Source organism: Chiloscyllium plagiosum, chromosome 2, assembly GCF_004010195.1.
Source record: "Chiloscyllium plagiosum isolate BGI_BamShark_2017 chromosome 2, ASM401019v2, whole genome shotgun sequence".
Lineage (NCBI taxonomy): Eukaryota > Metazoa > Chordata > Chondrichthyes > Orectolobiformes > Hemiscylliidae > Chiloscyllium > Chiloscyllium plagiosum.
In genome coordinates, this window is record NC_057711.1 from 5,134,086 (window position 1) to 5,150,171 (window position 16,086).

General features: G+C 42.2%; 1 protein-coding gene across 1 annotated transcript in view; it reads right to left on the reverse strand.

Annotated features, from left to right (window-relative positions):
• Positions 1 to 16,086, reverse strand: part of LOC122565221 (F-box only protein 4-like) — a 20,693-nt gene that overhangs the window by 3,559 nt on the left and 1,048 nt on the right. Inside the window, exon 2 of the mRNA XM_043720981.1 lies at positions 12,195 to 12,202. Coding sequence (XP_043576916.1) covers positions 12,195 to 12,196 — 2 coding nt within the window. The 5' untranslated portion in view covers positions 12,197 to 12,202. The remainder of the gene's footprint in view (positions 1 to 12,194; positions 12,203 to 16,086) is intronic.

Sequence of the window (16,086 nt, forward strand, 5' to 3'; positions counted from 1 at the left end):
CAGTATGTGGATGTACCTACTAGAGAAGGTGCAAAACTTGACCCACTCTTGGGAAATAAGGCAGGGCAGGTGACTGAGGTGTCCGTGGGGGAGCAATTTGGGGCCAGTGACCATAATTCTATTAGTTTTAAAATTGTGAAGGAAAAGGATAGACCAGATCTAAAAGTTGAAGTTCTAAATTGGAGGAAGGGTGATTTTGACGGTATTAGGCAAGAACTTTCAAAAGCTGATTGGGGGCAGGTAAATAGACGGCTGGAAAATGGGAAGCCTTCAGAAATGAGATAACAAGAGTCCAGAGACAGTATATTCCTGTTCGGGTAAAAGGAAAGGTTAGGCAAAAGTGAGGATTGCAGATGCTGGAAACCAGAGTTTAGATTAGAGTGGTGCTGGAAAAGCACAGCAAGTCAGGCAGCGTCCGAGGAGCAGGAAAATTGACGTTTCGGGCAAAAGCCCTTCATCCCCTGTGGTGGGGGAGTCCAGACCTAGGGGATATAGGTTTAGTGTGAGTGGGGAAAAATATAAAAGGGACATAAGAAGCATGCAGAAGGTGGTGTGTGTATGGCATGAGCTGCCAGAGGAAGTGGTGGAGGCAGGTACAATTACAGCATTTAAAAGACATCTGGATGGGTATATGAATAGGAAGGATATAGAGGGATATGGGACTGAATTAGGTTAGGATATCTGGTCGGCATGGATGAGTTGGCCTGAAGGATTTATTTCTGTGCTGTACATCTCTATGACTCTATGACCTTTTGAGAACCATTCCACCAAACAGAACTTTGGACCATCCCTTAAATCATTTGATAAGGAAATTCCATTAATTCTAGCCTACAATCAGTGTTCCTAATCTACTTTTGTGTCACCTCGTTTTATTCTGCTGCTTTGCAGATTTTTCCTTTTTTTTTTCCTGATGCCGCCTTGTTATTTTGCTGACTTTGTTCATCAGCACGCTGTGATTATCTGGGTCCAGATGAACTGCACAGCTCACATTCATGAATACAAATTGGAATTTCGTTTTTCTTGCACAAATACTTGCTGGCCTATTTAATTCCTCCCACTCCAACCTGTTTGTGTCTCAATTTCAGAATCCGTGTCGTACTCTTTTTAATTAATTCAAATACAAACAGTCATGGATCAACCCGGAATTTCGGTCTAAACCTGATTATGGGTGATAATTAGCTGTGGAAAAATGTCATCCAGAAATTAGGGTTAAGCCTGATCACATCTAGATGTACTGTTGTGCAGTGTTGCAGGCAGGATATTTGCCAGGTCAGTACAGGGAGTGTTTCATTGTCTCACTATGTTCTGAGGCAGTGTTTACATTTTCAGGCAAAACAGATGTTTCCATGCTGGGGAAGGCTTGCAGTGCCGGTGATGGCACATGGCAAACTCCATTCACATTTTCCTTTATTTATTTGTCCTCAGATTTGTATTGATTGTATTCAGGGAGCTTTGTATCCAAGAGAAAGTGAGGACTGAAGATGCTGAAGATCAGAGTCGAGAGTGGGGTACTGGAAAAGCACAGCAGGTCAGGCAGCATCCGATGAGCAGGAGAATCAACGTTTCAGGCATAAGCCCTTCATCAGGAATGACTAGCTTTGTATCTAAGATGGTGCTTTGTGTTGGCAACATTCTACACTATTTACGGTGCTCCTGTGTTTTTCTAACTTAAGTACACATGACAATAAACTTAATGCTAATTCTATTTTAATGTTGCATTTGGACAGTAAGCCCAATATCATTCATTCTGAAAGTGTTTTCCTGATTATTCCTGGAGAACAGAGGTCAAAACATTGCACAAAACCATCCTTTCACGAAATATGGTTTGTTCAGTTGCAATTATGTTTATAATTTCAGTTTGGTAATTTTCCCTTCTATTCTGTTTAATTACAGCTGATTTGTCTTAACTTGGTGGATCTGGCTTCCCAATCATTCTCAGGATCGGAATAAGTAAGCAATCTGTCAAGAAATATTGTCACTTTCTCACTGCTCAAATGGTGCCAGTCTATTTCAGCACAGTTAAAAAAAAAAGGCAAGTATTTTATCAGGGCATTCATGACCATCTGAAGTGGTACAGATGAAGGAGATCCTTCAGCCTATCGTCGTTTATCCATCAACAATGGGGGAAAAAAAAAGGAAATTCCTTCATTACTTCACTTAACTGACTCTGTCAAGTTCAAGCTTTAGGACCCTGGAGCAACCTTATGATGATGTCATGGGGATACTCACCTCTGGGCATAAATGGAGTTAGAGTTACAATAGGAAGAGTGAATTGAGAATGAGACAAGCACATGTAGAGATTAGTTTGAATAACATTAGGGCCTGGTATATAGTTGTAATTGTAATGAAATGCAAAAAGTAGAGTTCTTAAGAAGCCTGAGTCTTAAAAGTTCTTGGCCAGTCTACTGAATCCAAACTCTTAGGTATGAACATAAAACTACATGACAAAAGGAACTTTAATTCAGCTTTTCATTTTCATTATATTCCTATCTGTGCATCATTGCTTGTGGAAAGTAAAATCTGCCTGGCATTTATCAATATTTGACTTTCACCAGTTTGAATCTCTTGACTGGGATTGCCACCTCTCAGTTTGAAACAGATTAAAATTTTTGATATTCATTAACTTGTTACATGCTGACGAATTAGAATCAGGTGGTTGGAGGGTCAAGTGCCACAGCAGAGACATGAGCACAAATTCTGGGCCCAAGACTCCATTGCAGTGTTGACGGAGTGCTGCACTGTCAGTGGCACTAGTAGCATGAGGTTTAAGGCCAGCGGGTGATTCTTTCTGATGTCCTGGCCAATATTTATCCCCAAAACCAACATATTGCATTGTGTTTTTGTGGAAGTTGGTGGGATGGTGATTCAGTGGCATGCTGCCTCACAGTGCCAGGGACCTGGATTCAATTCCACCCTCAGGTGTGTGGAGTTTGTACATTCTCCCTGTGTCTGCATGGCTTTCTTACATGAATCCATGGAAGATTCTGTAAATCCATTGTTTAGATTAGAATCAGTCTGAACATTATGACATAGATTACCTCACACGAGGAAGCTAACACCTTCAATACATTATCTGGGCCAACATGACACCAATTGTTAAAGTTCACCTGAGAATGTAACTTTTAAAAAAGTTTTGCGATTTACCTATGAAAGAACTGAAACCAACATGGTCATTCTAAAAGATTAGAGACTTAACAAACAATCCGGATCTTTTTCAACATATAATTTCAGTGACATCACACTGTAAACTTTTGCTATAAATTCTGTGTCTGACAATTTTATTCTGCACAACCACCTGATGATCGAGCAGCTAGAGCTTCCAAATAAACCTGTTGGACTATAACCTGGTGTTTTTTGATTTTTAACTTTCTGCCAGGTGCTCTGGTTTCCTCCCATAGTCCAAAGATGTGCAGGTTAGGTGGATTGGCCATGGTTACATGGATAGGGTCGGTGTGGATTTGATGGGCCAAAAGGCCTTCTTCCACACTGTAGAGATTCTATGAAGTTTGTTGCAGACTAATGTGATAGCTGCACTTCCAAATTACACCAGTGATGATACTTCAAAAGTGCTTCATTGGCTGGATAACACTTTGAGACATTTGAAATTTATAAAAGTACAATATAAATCCAAGCCTAATGTTCCAGAAGGTCACCTCTAGATTTCTGTCTTTCATGGCAAAAATAGCTCCAGTCTTCCATCATTGATTAATTTTTGTAAGGTAAAAATTGGACTCACAAACCTTTTTTGTGTCCCTCTGAACATCTTGTTTGTGCTTCAAAGAACAAAGAACCTTACAGCGCAGGAACAGGCCCTTCGGCCCTCCAAGCCTGTGACGATCCAGATCCTCTATCTGAACTTACCGTCTGTTTTCTAAGGATCTGTATCCTTTTGCTCCCTGCCCATTCATGCATCTGTCAAGATACATCATAAATGATGCTATCGTTCCCGCATATACCACCTCCACTGGAAATGTGTTCTAGGCCCCCATCACCCTCTGCGTAAAGAACTTTACAAGCATATCTCCCCAAATCTTTCCCCTCTCCCTTTGAACTCATGACCCTGAGTTTGAGCCCCCCACCCTGTCTATATCTCTCATGATTTTGTAGAACTCAATCAGATCCCCCCTCAACCTCCGTCTTTCTAATGAAAATAATCTTAAAGTATTCAACCTCTCTTCATAGCTAGCACCCTCCATACCAGGCAACATCCTGGTGAACCTCCTCCGCACCTTCTCCAAAGTATCCACATCCTTTTGGTAATGTTGTGAACAGAAATGTTCGCTGTATTCCAAATGCAGCAGAACCAAAGTCCAACATAATTGTAACATGACCTGCCAACTCTTGCACTCAATACCCTGTCCAATGAAGGAAAGCATGTTGTATGCCTTCTTGACAACTTTACTGACCTGCATCCAGTGTTCCGAACCAGGGGCCAAATTATTTGGATGACAACTGGGGAGGAGGCCAATTAAGAGGCTTCTCCGTAGTATTTTGACAAAGGATCATGGTCTCCTCTGACATGTGGCTAGCACAATTGGAGACTTGGCAGCTCAGCAATGCTGCTGTTACTGTCACTTGAATAACATGGAATATACACCACAATGAAGAGATGCCCTCAATGTGCAGCTGAGTGTGGTGGGTAGGGAAGAATGGCAATCAGGGAGGGATATTATTGAGCACTGATGGGGTCATGAGCCACGGAGTGCCATAAAGGAAGTTGGAAGGCCACCAGGTTTCATTGAGCAGTCTCCCACACAATGACACTCCCTCTCAATGGAAGCAAAATACTCAGAGAGGTGGGATGTTGCACTTAATTAGTCATTTGAGAGGCTCAACCGACCACCTGTTGGTGGTCCAAGTTGGCAACTATCGATGCTGGTAGCAATATATCATCCTAGTGCCTCCTCGCATCATTGGCAGCCCAGAGCCAATAGACCAGAGCAATTCTTCCATCTTTCATTAACTGTCTCTTTCTTTACCAATTGGACAATGTGCTGTGGCATTGGCAATGCAATGTTGATTGGTGCTCAAAAGTTACAAGTTCTCTAATTTCCTGGGTGGGATTTTTGTTAGTGCTATCCGGGTGGGTTTAAATTAGTTCAGCAGGGGTAGTTCAGCAGGGGGATGGGAACCTGAGATGTAGTTCCAGTGCACAGGAGGATGAGAGTAGGGAGGAAATGGACAAGGTTTCATGGTCACAGGAGCATGCTGGCAGAGAGCAAGCTGGTTTGAAGTGGGTCTACTTCAATGCCAGGAGTATCCGGAATAAGGTAGGTGAGCTTGCAGCGTGGGTAGGTACCTGGGACTTCGCTGTTGTGGCCATTTCAGAGACATGTATAGAGCAGGGTCAGGAATGTATGTTGTAGGTTCCAAGGTTTAGATCTTGGATCAGGGAAGGTGGTAAAAGAGAGGGAGGAGTGGCTTTGTTAGTCAAGGACAGTATAACGATGGTTGAAAGAACTTTTGACAAGGACTCGCTCACTGAGGTGGTATGGGCTGAGGTTAGAAACAGGAGAGGCGAGGTCACACTGCTGCAAGTTTTTTATAGGCCTCCACAGAGTTCCAGGGATGTGGAGGAGAGGATTGGCAAACTGATTCTGGGTAGAGTGAAAGTAACAGGGTGGTCATTATGGGGGCTTTAACTTCCCCAACATTGACTGGAAATGCTGTAACTCTAATGCATCAGATGAATCAGTTTTTGTCCAATGTGTGCAGGAGGGTTGCCTGACACAGTATGTCGAGGGGCCAACAAGAGGGGAGGCCACACTGGATTTGGTGCTTGGTAATGAACCAGGCCGGGTGTTTGATTTAGTGGTAGGTGAGCACTTTGGAGAGAGTGACCATAATTCGGTTACGTTTGGTTTATTGATGGAAAGGGATAGGTACATGCCACAGGGCAAGAGTTATAGATGGGAGAAGGGCAATTATAATGTGATTAGGCAAGAATTAGGAGGCTTAGAATGGGGCAGCAAAATGCAGGGATGGGGACAATTAAAATGTGGAGCTGGTTTAAGGAACAGATATTGCGCGTCCCTGATAGGTATGTCCCTGTCAGGCAGGGAAGTAGTGATAAGGAAAGAGAACCATGGTTTAGTAAGAAATTGTATCTCCTGTTAAAGCGGAAGAGGGAGGCTATTGTGATATTGAGACGAGATGGTTCACATGAGGCGATGGAGAGTTAAAGAGTAGCTAGGAAGGATTTAAAGAGAGAGATAAGAAGAGCAAAGAGAGACACGAGCAGTCTTTAGCAGATAGAATAAAGGAGAACCCTAAAGCTTTCTATAGGTAAATGAGGAATAAAAGGATGATGAGGATAGGAATAGGGTCAGTCAAAGACAGAAATGGGAAGTTGTGTGTGTACCCTGTGGAAATTGGAGAGGTGCTAAACGAATATTTCTCATCTCATTTCACTCAAGAAAAGGAGAATATTGTAGAGGAGGAGACTGAGATGCAGGCTATTAAACTAGAAAGGATTGAGGTTAGTAAGGAGGAGGTGTTATCAATTCTAGAAGGTGTGAAAGTAGACAAGTCCCCTGTGCCCGATGAGATTTATCCAAGGATTCTCTGGGAAGCTAAGGAGGAGATGGAGGAGCCTTTGGCCTTGATCTTTGAGTCGTCATTGATGACAGGTTTAGTACCAGAGGATTGGAGAGTTGCAAATGTTGTGCTCTTGTTCAAGAAGGGCAGTAGAGATGACCCAGGTAATTATAGACCAGTGAGCCTTACATCTGTTGCAGGTAAAGTTTGGAAAGGATTATAAGAGATAGGATTTATAGTCATCTAGCAAGCATCAGTTTGATTGGAGATAGTCAACATGGTTTCTTCAGGGCAGGTCGTATCTCACAAAACTCATTCACTTTTTTGAGAAGGTAACCAAGCATGTCGATGAGGATAGGGCAATTGACATGGTGTATATGGACTTCAGTAAAGCCTTTGATAAGGTTCCACATAGCAGGCTTTTGGAGAAAAAGTTGAGACATGGGATTGAAGGTGATTTGGCAGTTTGGATTAGAAACTGGTTTTCTGAAATAAGGCAGCGAGTGGTGGTTGATGGAAAATATTCAGCCCAGAGTCCGGTTACTAGTGGTGTGCCACAAGGATCTGTTTTGGGACCACTGCTGTTTGTCATTTTTATAAATGACTTGGACGCAGGCATGGATTAGTAAGTTTGCAGATGATACTAAAGTCGGTGGAGTGGTGGACAGTGTGGAAGAATATTGCAGATTGCAGACAGACTTGGATAAACTGCAGAATTGGGCTGAGAGGTGGCAAATGGAGTTCAATGCAGATAAATGTGAGGTGATTCACTTTGGGAAGAATAACAGGAAGGCAGAATACTGGGCCAATGGAAAGATTCTTGGTGGTGTGGATGTGCAGAGGGATCTTGGTGTCTATATACATAGATCCCTGGAAGTTGTCACCGAGGTTGATGGTGCTGTTAAGAAGGCATACGGAGTGTTAGGTTTTATTGGTAGAGGGATTGAGTTCCGGAGCCGTGATATCATGCTGCAACTGTACAAAATGCTAGTGCAGCCTCACTTGGAATATTGTGTACAGTTCTGGGCACCCCATTACAGGAAGGATGTGGAAGTATTGGAAAAGGTGCAAAGGAGATTTACCAGGATATTGCCTGGTCTGGAGGGAAGGTCTTATGAAGAAAGGCTGAGGGACTTGGGTCTGTTCTCATTGGAGAGAAGAAGGCTAAGAGGGGATTTAATAGAGGCATACAAGATGATCAGAGGATTAGATGGTGTAGAAAGTGAGAGTCTTTTTCCTAGAATGATGACGTCGACTTGTACAAGGGGACATGGCCGCAAATTGAGGGGTGATAGATTTAGGACAGGTGTCAGAGGCAGATTCTTTACTCAGAGAGTGGTAGGGGCATGAAATGCCCTGCCTGCCAATGTAGTCAACTCAGCCACATTAGGGAGATTTAAACAATCCTTGGATAAGCGTATGGATGATAACGGGATAGTGTAGGGGGGTGGGCTTAGATTAGTTCACAGGCCGGCGCAACATCGAGGGCCGAAGGGCCTATTCTGCGCTGTATTGTTATATGTTCTACAAGTACAAATCACTTTCACTCTCAGAGTTAGTGTGATGGTAACCACGATCATAAAAATCATTAAATGTGACAAGAATTCAGTTTGCACACAAAACATTCCATTCAGTTTAGAATGCTAGGGAATCAATGGACATTACTGATTACAGTCTAACTATTTGGCCCTCTAGTGGACTTTGTTAAATTATTGATTTGAATGGGTCCACTGTTGGTCAAAATGACCTATTGATTTCTACATCTAAAGCTGTTTTGCCTGAAGGTGCTTTTCTGATTCATTCTTGAGAAGCTGATGGCATTTAGTATCCCTTACTCAATGTGCGTCTTGAGCTTATCAGAACCACTGCAGTCAACATGGTGAAGATTTGTTTTATTCATTGGGTGGGCATCTCTGGCTGGGTCAGAATTTATTTCTGAAACAATGTAGCCTTTAACAAGGTGATGGTGAGTTCTCTTCTTGAAATGGTGCTGTCTACTAAACTAATTCACCCTTCCTTGGTGTACATCAGAGGCAAGGTAAAGTCACCGTAGTCTGCAGAGGCACTGATTTCAGCCACATCTCAGCAAAGAGGAGAGTCTGAGAAAGTAGGACCTTCATGATAAACTCAGCTGGTGCAGGAATTGAACCCACGCTGTTGGCACCACTCACCATCAAGCTCACACCAATCTTTTGAAGAGCTTCCTACTCCTTGGCCTATAACTCTCCATTTCCGATGGTTAACTCACCTAATCTGCATATCCTTGGATGCTGTGGGCGATTTAGCGTGGTCAATCCACCCAACCTGTATTGTGGGAGAAAACTGGCGCACCAGAGGGAAACCCACACAGACACGGGGTGCATCTACCAACTCCTCAGAAACAGTGGCCCGCGGATGGAATTGAACCTGGATTCCTAGCCCTCTGAAGCAGCAGTGCTAACCACTGTGCCAATACTCCTCGTCATAAACCAGCTATCTAAGTTATCCAGCTTCCATATAAGAGAGTAGTTAATTAGTAGCCACAGTGCTGTGAGTCTGGACTGAAATATATAGACCAGACCGGGAAAGGACAGGTGATTTCCTCTTGGTTGGAAGAATGCCGGTAAAACAGACTTTTTCAAAAACTCATTCATAGGATTTGGGTTTGTCTGGATAGGCCAGCGTGTTTTGTCTATCTCTAAATACCCTCGAGAAGGTGGTGGTGAGCTGCCTTCTTCCATTGTTGTTTTCATTTTTCTTTATAATAATGTCATATGTTTTTTCTTGTGGGTGAGCCAAGCTATTACTTTCATTATTAATGAGACTTAGGATTTTATTCATCTTTATGTAATTCAATTTAAATCCCCTCAGCTGTCATGGTGGCATTTGAATTCATTTCTCTCAAGCATTAGTCACAATAGCTCAACTGTAGCACTATACATTAGCACTATATTACCATTACAGCAAATAATCAAATATAACTGAAGTAACTAAACATTAGCTAGATTGCTACTGTGTCACAATAGTCTTACCAGACTGTAGTCTGGATTAGTGGTGCTGGAAGAGCACAGCAGTTCAGGCAGCATCCGAGGAGCAGTAAAATCGGCGTTTTGGGCAAAAGCCCTTCATCATTTATACCAAGTTGATTTTTACCAGACCATAGGGCTACTCTGTTATTAGAGAGAAACAACTGGTGGTGGTTTAACCTGAGGACTACCGTACCTCAGATGAGAGGGGAGGTTGAGATGGAGAGTCCTTCATTGTCACCTCAGCTGCTATGAGGATTGAACCCACACTGTCAGCATCACATTGCTTCGTAAACCAACTGAGCTAAACTGACCGCCATTAGTTAGATACTGTACAAACTGCTCAAATAATCTTCCCATATTAGTGCCTCAATCATTTAGACATGACCAAATAAATTAAAAGCCACAAAGGAGTAGTCAAGGCTCTTGTTTCCTGTCCACAAGATGAAAATTCAACTCAACGTTTTGCTTTATTTGATTGGGATCAGTTAGCTCGGGTGGTTTACAATAAAGAATTCGTACTGACAGTGTGGGTTTAATTCCTGCTCTGGCTGAGGTTCAATGCAAGACTCTCCTTCTCAACTAGTCCCCTCGCCTGAGGCACAGTGACACTCAGGTTTAACCATTACCCAGTCACCTCTCTCTAACAAGACAGCAGTCCCATGGCCTGGATGGACTATTATGACTTTACCTTCATTTCTTTGAAGCATCTTGGAAGAGGTGTAATATTAAAAACCATAAGATGTTGGAACAGAAGTCGGCCATTTTACAAGATCATGGTTGATCTGATTTTGGCCTCAATTCTACATTCCTGCCATTGAGCCTGATAACCTTTATCTCCTCAATTTACAGCCAATGAGGTATTTTCTGAAGTGTAGCCATTATTGGTGCGTAATGCAATTACAGCTCATTTGTACCTGGATCCCACAAACAGCGATGTGATAATGACCAGGATATCAGGTTTAGTATTGCTGCTTGAGAGCTAAACATTGTCCAGGGCATCAGAGACAATTCCTGTGCTTTCTTTTTTGATGCTGAATCTTTTATGCCCATTTGAGAGGGCAGACTGGACTTTGGTTTAATGTGGCACCCAAGTAATGGCGTTTCCAACTGTACAGGACATTGGTTTGGCCATTTTTGGAATGTTGCATTCAGTTCAGGTCTCCTTCCAATCAGAAGGATGTCGTGAAGCTTGAAAGGGTTCAGAAAAGATCTACAAGGATATTGCCAGGGTTGGAAAGTTTGAGAAAAAGAGACAGGCTGAATGGGCTGGGGCTTTTTTCCTTGGAGTGTCAGAGGCTGAAGGGTAACCTTCCAGAGGTTTATAAAATCATGAGGGGCATGGATAGTGTAAACAGACAAGGTTCTTTTTTCCCCAAGGTAGGAGAATCTAAATCTAGAGAACATAGGTTTAAGTGAGAGGGGAAAAGCTCAAAAGGGACTTAAAGGACAACTTTTTCACGCAGAGGGTGATGTGTGTATTAGAACAAGCTGCCAGAGGAAGTGGTAGGGGCTGATACAAATACAACATTTAAAAGGCATCTGGATGGGTACATGAATAGGAAGGTTTTAGAGGGATATGGGCCAAATGCTGGCAAATGGGACAAGATTAACCTAGGGTATCTGCTAGGTATGATGAGTTGGACCGAAGGGTCTGTTTCCATGCTGTACACCACTATGGCTTGTTATCACTGCTACCGAAATTATAGACCGAGACAGCATCTGCCCTCTCAGATGTGCTGTAACTTAGAAAACCAGCTGGTGAAGGACAGAACTGCTGTCACTCTATACTTTTTTTTAATAAGCATTTATTTACAGAGTTATTTGTCCCAAGCATGCATTTCTAAAGACAGTTTCAGTTTTTTTGAGGGACATTAAGTGAATCCCCAGTTGGTGTCCACCACCTGCATACAATTAAACTCAATTAATGAAAATAAACAAGATGGACATAAATGATCCCTTGTTCTCTTGTTGTCTGGCCAATGTTGCTCTCAAGCAACAAAAACATGGTTCACCTTAATACTTGGCAATAAGTAAATTAGTAGTAGAGTTTTTGTTTTAATCATTCACAGGATAAGGGCATCACTGGCTAGGCCAGTATTTATGGTCTATCCTTATTTGCCCAGGGGGCAGTTAAGAGTCAACCACATTGCTGTGGGTCTGGAGTCACATGTTGGCCAGACTGAGTAAGGATGGCAGTTTTTTTCTAAAGGACATTAGTAAACTGGATGGGTTTTTTCCAATAATCGGTTCCTGGTCACCATAGACTCTTAATTCTAGATATTTATTGAATTGAAATTCAACTACGTGCTGTGACAGGATTTGAACCCAGGTCTCTGGAATGTTACCCAGGTCCCTCGAATGTTACCTGGGTCTCTGGATTAAGGGTCCAGCAATAATAGCACTACGCCATCATCTCCCTGAATAATAGCTACCCAAGAATATAAACAACGACCAGTCCTCCATTGACTGCAAATCAATTTGAGAAAGGAATTGTTACCTGGAAAGCTGTTAGTACCTATCCTGATTGCCCTTGAGAAAGTGGTGGTGAGCTGAGCTGCTTTCTGGAACTGTAGCAGTCCACATGGCGTAGGTACACCCAGGGTACTGTTAGAGAGGGAACACCAGGCTTTTGATTTGTTAGCCTGCAACATGGTTGTCTTGGTAGCTCAGTCAATCTATTTTCATTCTTTTATGAAACTTCTATAGCAGTTCAATACAACCGAGTGGCTTGTTTGGTCATTGCAGGAGGCCAAATCTTAAAAACATTTAATGATTCTGCCGTCACCAGATTTAATTATTGAACTTGAGTTTTACTATCTGATGTGATGGGATACAAATCCACTGCTCCACACAATCACCTGGATCTCTGGATTACTAACCCAGCCACAATAACACTACAGCAACCACCTCCCTCACAAATACAAATTCTTTTTTTTGAAAAGCCAAGAGAATCTGTTTGAGCTAAGTGGACTGCTTCCATTTTGTAGCGTAAATGCATTTGTGTTTCATCTCAAGGATAATACATCTGACAATGCATCCGTCTCTGAAATATCGGTCAAGGACACAAGCTCCCATTTTACTTTGAATCTAAACCCACAGCCTTCTGAACCATTGTAGTCAATTGACACAGGAGTTTATTGCTCCTGTATTACGAGAAATCAAAAATGGTTTCAATGGAAAAAATGAAGCTTTTTTGCTGAACGATAACAGAGTAGAAAGAAGAAAGATGCCTTTTGTTTTCTCCCGGTTCCCATTCTCTTTTTTATGCTGTGCTTTTTTTCTGGATAGAAAATCAATAAAGCAACACACAGACAGAAACAAGTAAACTCTTTCTGAAGGAGATTAAGACAGGTAATCAAGTTGAAATAAATGCAAATAAGTGCTGATCAATGTTAAAGTCAATGATGGAGTGGAAAGCCTGCGAATTAAGATAAAGAAAATAAAACAAGTTGCAGAGTTTGTGAGAAAGGCAGATGAATGGAAATACTTCTCTTAAAATAACATGCAAAAAGAGATTGAAATGAAACCAGTGCAGGCACAATGATTGTGAAACAATATTGCATTAGAGAGCAACCTTCCAATGTGTGACTTATGAATAATAGTGTTAAATATTTAAACTGCTGAGGTGCAGCATTAAATTGGCTGACTATTTTGTTAGGATATCAGTATTGATTGATATGCAGCTCACATTCATGAACTAAAGGTCAAAACAGATAAATTATGTGAATTATGCTTTATGACAAACATATCAAATCATTTGCAAGCAACAAGTTACATTTATGTGGAGCATTTAAAATAACATAATTTCCCAAAATTCTTAATAGCAGCATTATAAAACAGATTCTGACTCTACATCATTCAAGGTAATGACAGAGCAGGTGATGGAAATCGTGAATAAAGAGATCTGTTTCAAAAAGTGTTTAAAGGAGGAAGCTGAGGTAGAGACAGGGAGGTGCAGGGAGTAAATTCCAAAGCAAAGGACCTAGGGACAATACTCCTCGACTGGGTCTGTGGCATGAAGGAACCAGTCAGGGGAGAATGCATACTTGACCTCATACTCAGGGATCTGCCTGATACATGTGGCCATGTCAGTATCAGTAAGGGTGGCCAACGTACAGTCCTTATGAAGACAAAACCCTTTCTTCACAATAAGCGTTCCCTCCATTGCATCGTGTGGCATTATCACTGTGCTTAGTGAGCTATATTTTGAACAGATCTAGCAACTGATGACTGGGCCCCCATGTATTGCTGTGAAAAATCAGCAACAGCACAATTGTATTTGAACAGAATCTGTAACCTCACTATTTTGTTAGGATATCAGAATTGATTGATATACAGCTCACATTCATGAACTAAAGGTCAGAACACTGATAAATTATGCTAATTATGTTTTATGATGAACATATCCACTATTCCAATCAAGCAAGGGGTCAACTCTGGTTCAATGGAGAATGCAGCATGTTAGTAGCAGCACCAGGCAAACCTGAAAACTGGTAAAATTACCAAACAGGATTACTTGCATGCCAAACAGCATAAGCAGCAAGGGATAGATGGCATTAAGTGGTTCCAGAACCAAGGGACCAGGTCTAAGTTCTGCAGTCTGATCACATCCAGTCATCAATGGAGATGTAAATTAAAAGACTCACTGTAGAGACAAAACTCCATAAATACACCCATCCTGATTGATGGAAGAGCCCAGCACATCAGTGCAAAAAATAAGGTGAAAGGTTTTGCAGCAATATTCAGCCAGAAGTGCTGAATGGATGACCCACTGAGTGGAGACTTCAGCTTCCTCCGATGGTCCCCTGCATCACAGATACTAGTCTTCAGCTGATTTGAGGTAAAAACAATGACTGCAGATGCTGGAAACCAGATTCTGGATCAGTGGTGCTGGAAGAGCACAGCAGTTCAGGCAGCATCCATGGAGCTTCGAAATCAATGTTTCGGGCATAAGCCCTTCTTCAGGAATGAGGAAAGTGTGTCCAGCAGGCTAAGATATATTTGATTCAATCCACACGATATCCAGAAATAGTTGGAGACACTGCAAAGGCTACTGGCCCTGACAACGTTCTAGCAATGATAACAAAAACTTGCACTCCAGAACATGTTGCTCCCCTAGCCAAGCTCTGTCAAGATACAGTTACAACACTGGTACCCACCTGACAATGTAGAAAATTGTACAGGTATGTCCTGTGCACAAATATCAGGACAAATCCAACCTGACCAATTCCCCCCCTATCAATCTACTTTTGATCATCAGTGAAGGGGTGATATGGAGGTCTGGTGTCGGACTGGGATTGACAAAGTCAGAAGTCACATGACTCCAGGTTATAGTCCAACAGATTTACTTGAAGCCTCTGAAAGCTTGTGATTTCAAATAAGTCGTGTGACTTCTGAATCAGTAAAGTGAGGGAAGGTGACATCAAATATGCCATCTAGCAGCACCTGCTTAGCAATAACCTACTCAGTGACCCTCAGTTTGGGCTCCATTAGGACCACTCAGCTCCTGACCTCATTACAGCCTTCATTCAAGCATGGACAAGGGCACCGAATTCCAGAGGTGTGGTGAGAGTGACTGCCCTTGACATCGAGGCAACATTTGACTGAATGCGGCATAAAGGAGCCCTTACCATAACTTGGAGTTAATGGAAATCAGGGATGAAATCTCTTTGCTTCCTATTGCAAAGAAAGTTGATTTGGTTGATGGAGGTCAATCATCTCAGCTCCAGGACCTTTCTGCAGGAGTTCCTCAGGGTAGTCTGAGGCCCAACCACCTTCAGCTGCTTCATCAGTGACTTTCCATCCATCATAAGAAGTGGGGATATTCATTGATGATTGCACAATGCTCAGCACCATGCATGAGTTACTGAGGCACTCCATTTCCAAACACAATATGACATGGACAATCTGCAGGCTTTGATTGACAAGTATTGCCAAAGATTGTTTGCAAGAGTGAGTGCTGTGGAGATTTGCTGGGCTAGTACTGGAGTTAGCAAGACTGTTGTTGGAGGAGAGATTGTGTCAAGTAGGCCTGTATTCACTAGAGTGCTGAAGGATGAGGGCAGATCTGAATGAAAAGTTTAAAATAGGACTATAAGAACATAAGATGTAGGAGCAGACGTTAGGCCATACGGCCCATCAATTCTTTTCCACCATTCAATAATGGATTTTAGATTTTTCAACTCCATTTTGCCACTTCCTTCCCATAACCTTTAATCCCCTTGGCAATCTATCTCTGTTTTAAATATACTGAATAATGTGGCCTCCACAGCCTTCTGTGGCATTGAATTCCATAGATTCCCCACGCTCTGGCTAAAAGAAATTTCTCTTTATCTCCGTTCTAAAGAGTCTTCCCTTTACTCTAAGACTGTGCCCTCAGGTGCTCATCTATCCTGCTAATAGAAACATCTTCCCAATGTCCACTCTGTCCAGGCCATTCAGTATTCTGTAGGTTTCAATCAGAACCCCTAATCCTCCTACTCTCCATTGAATATTGACTCAGAGTCCTCAAACATTCCTCATATGTTAAGACTTTCATTCC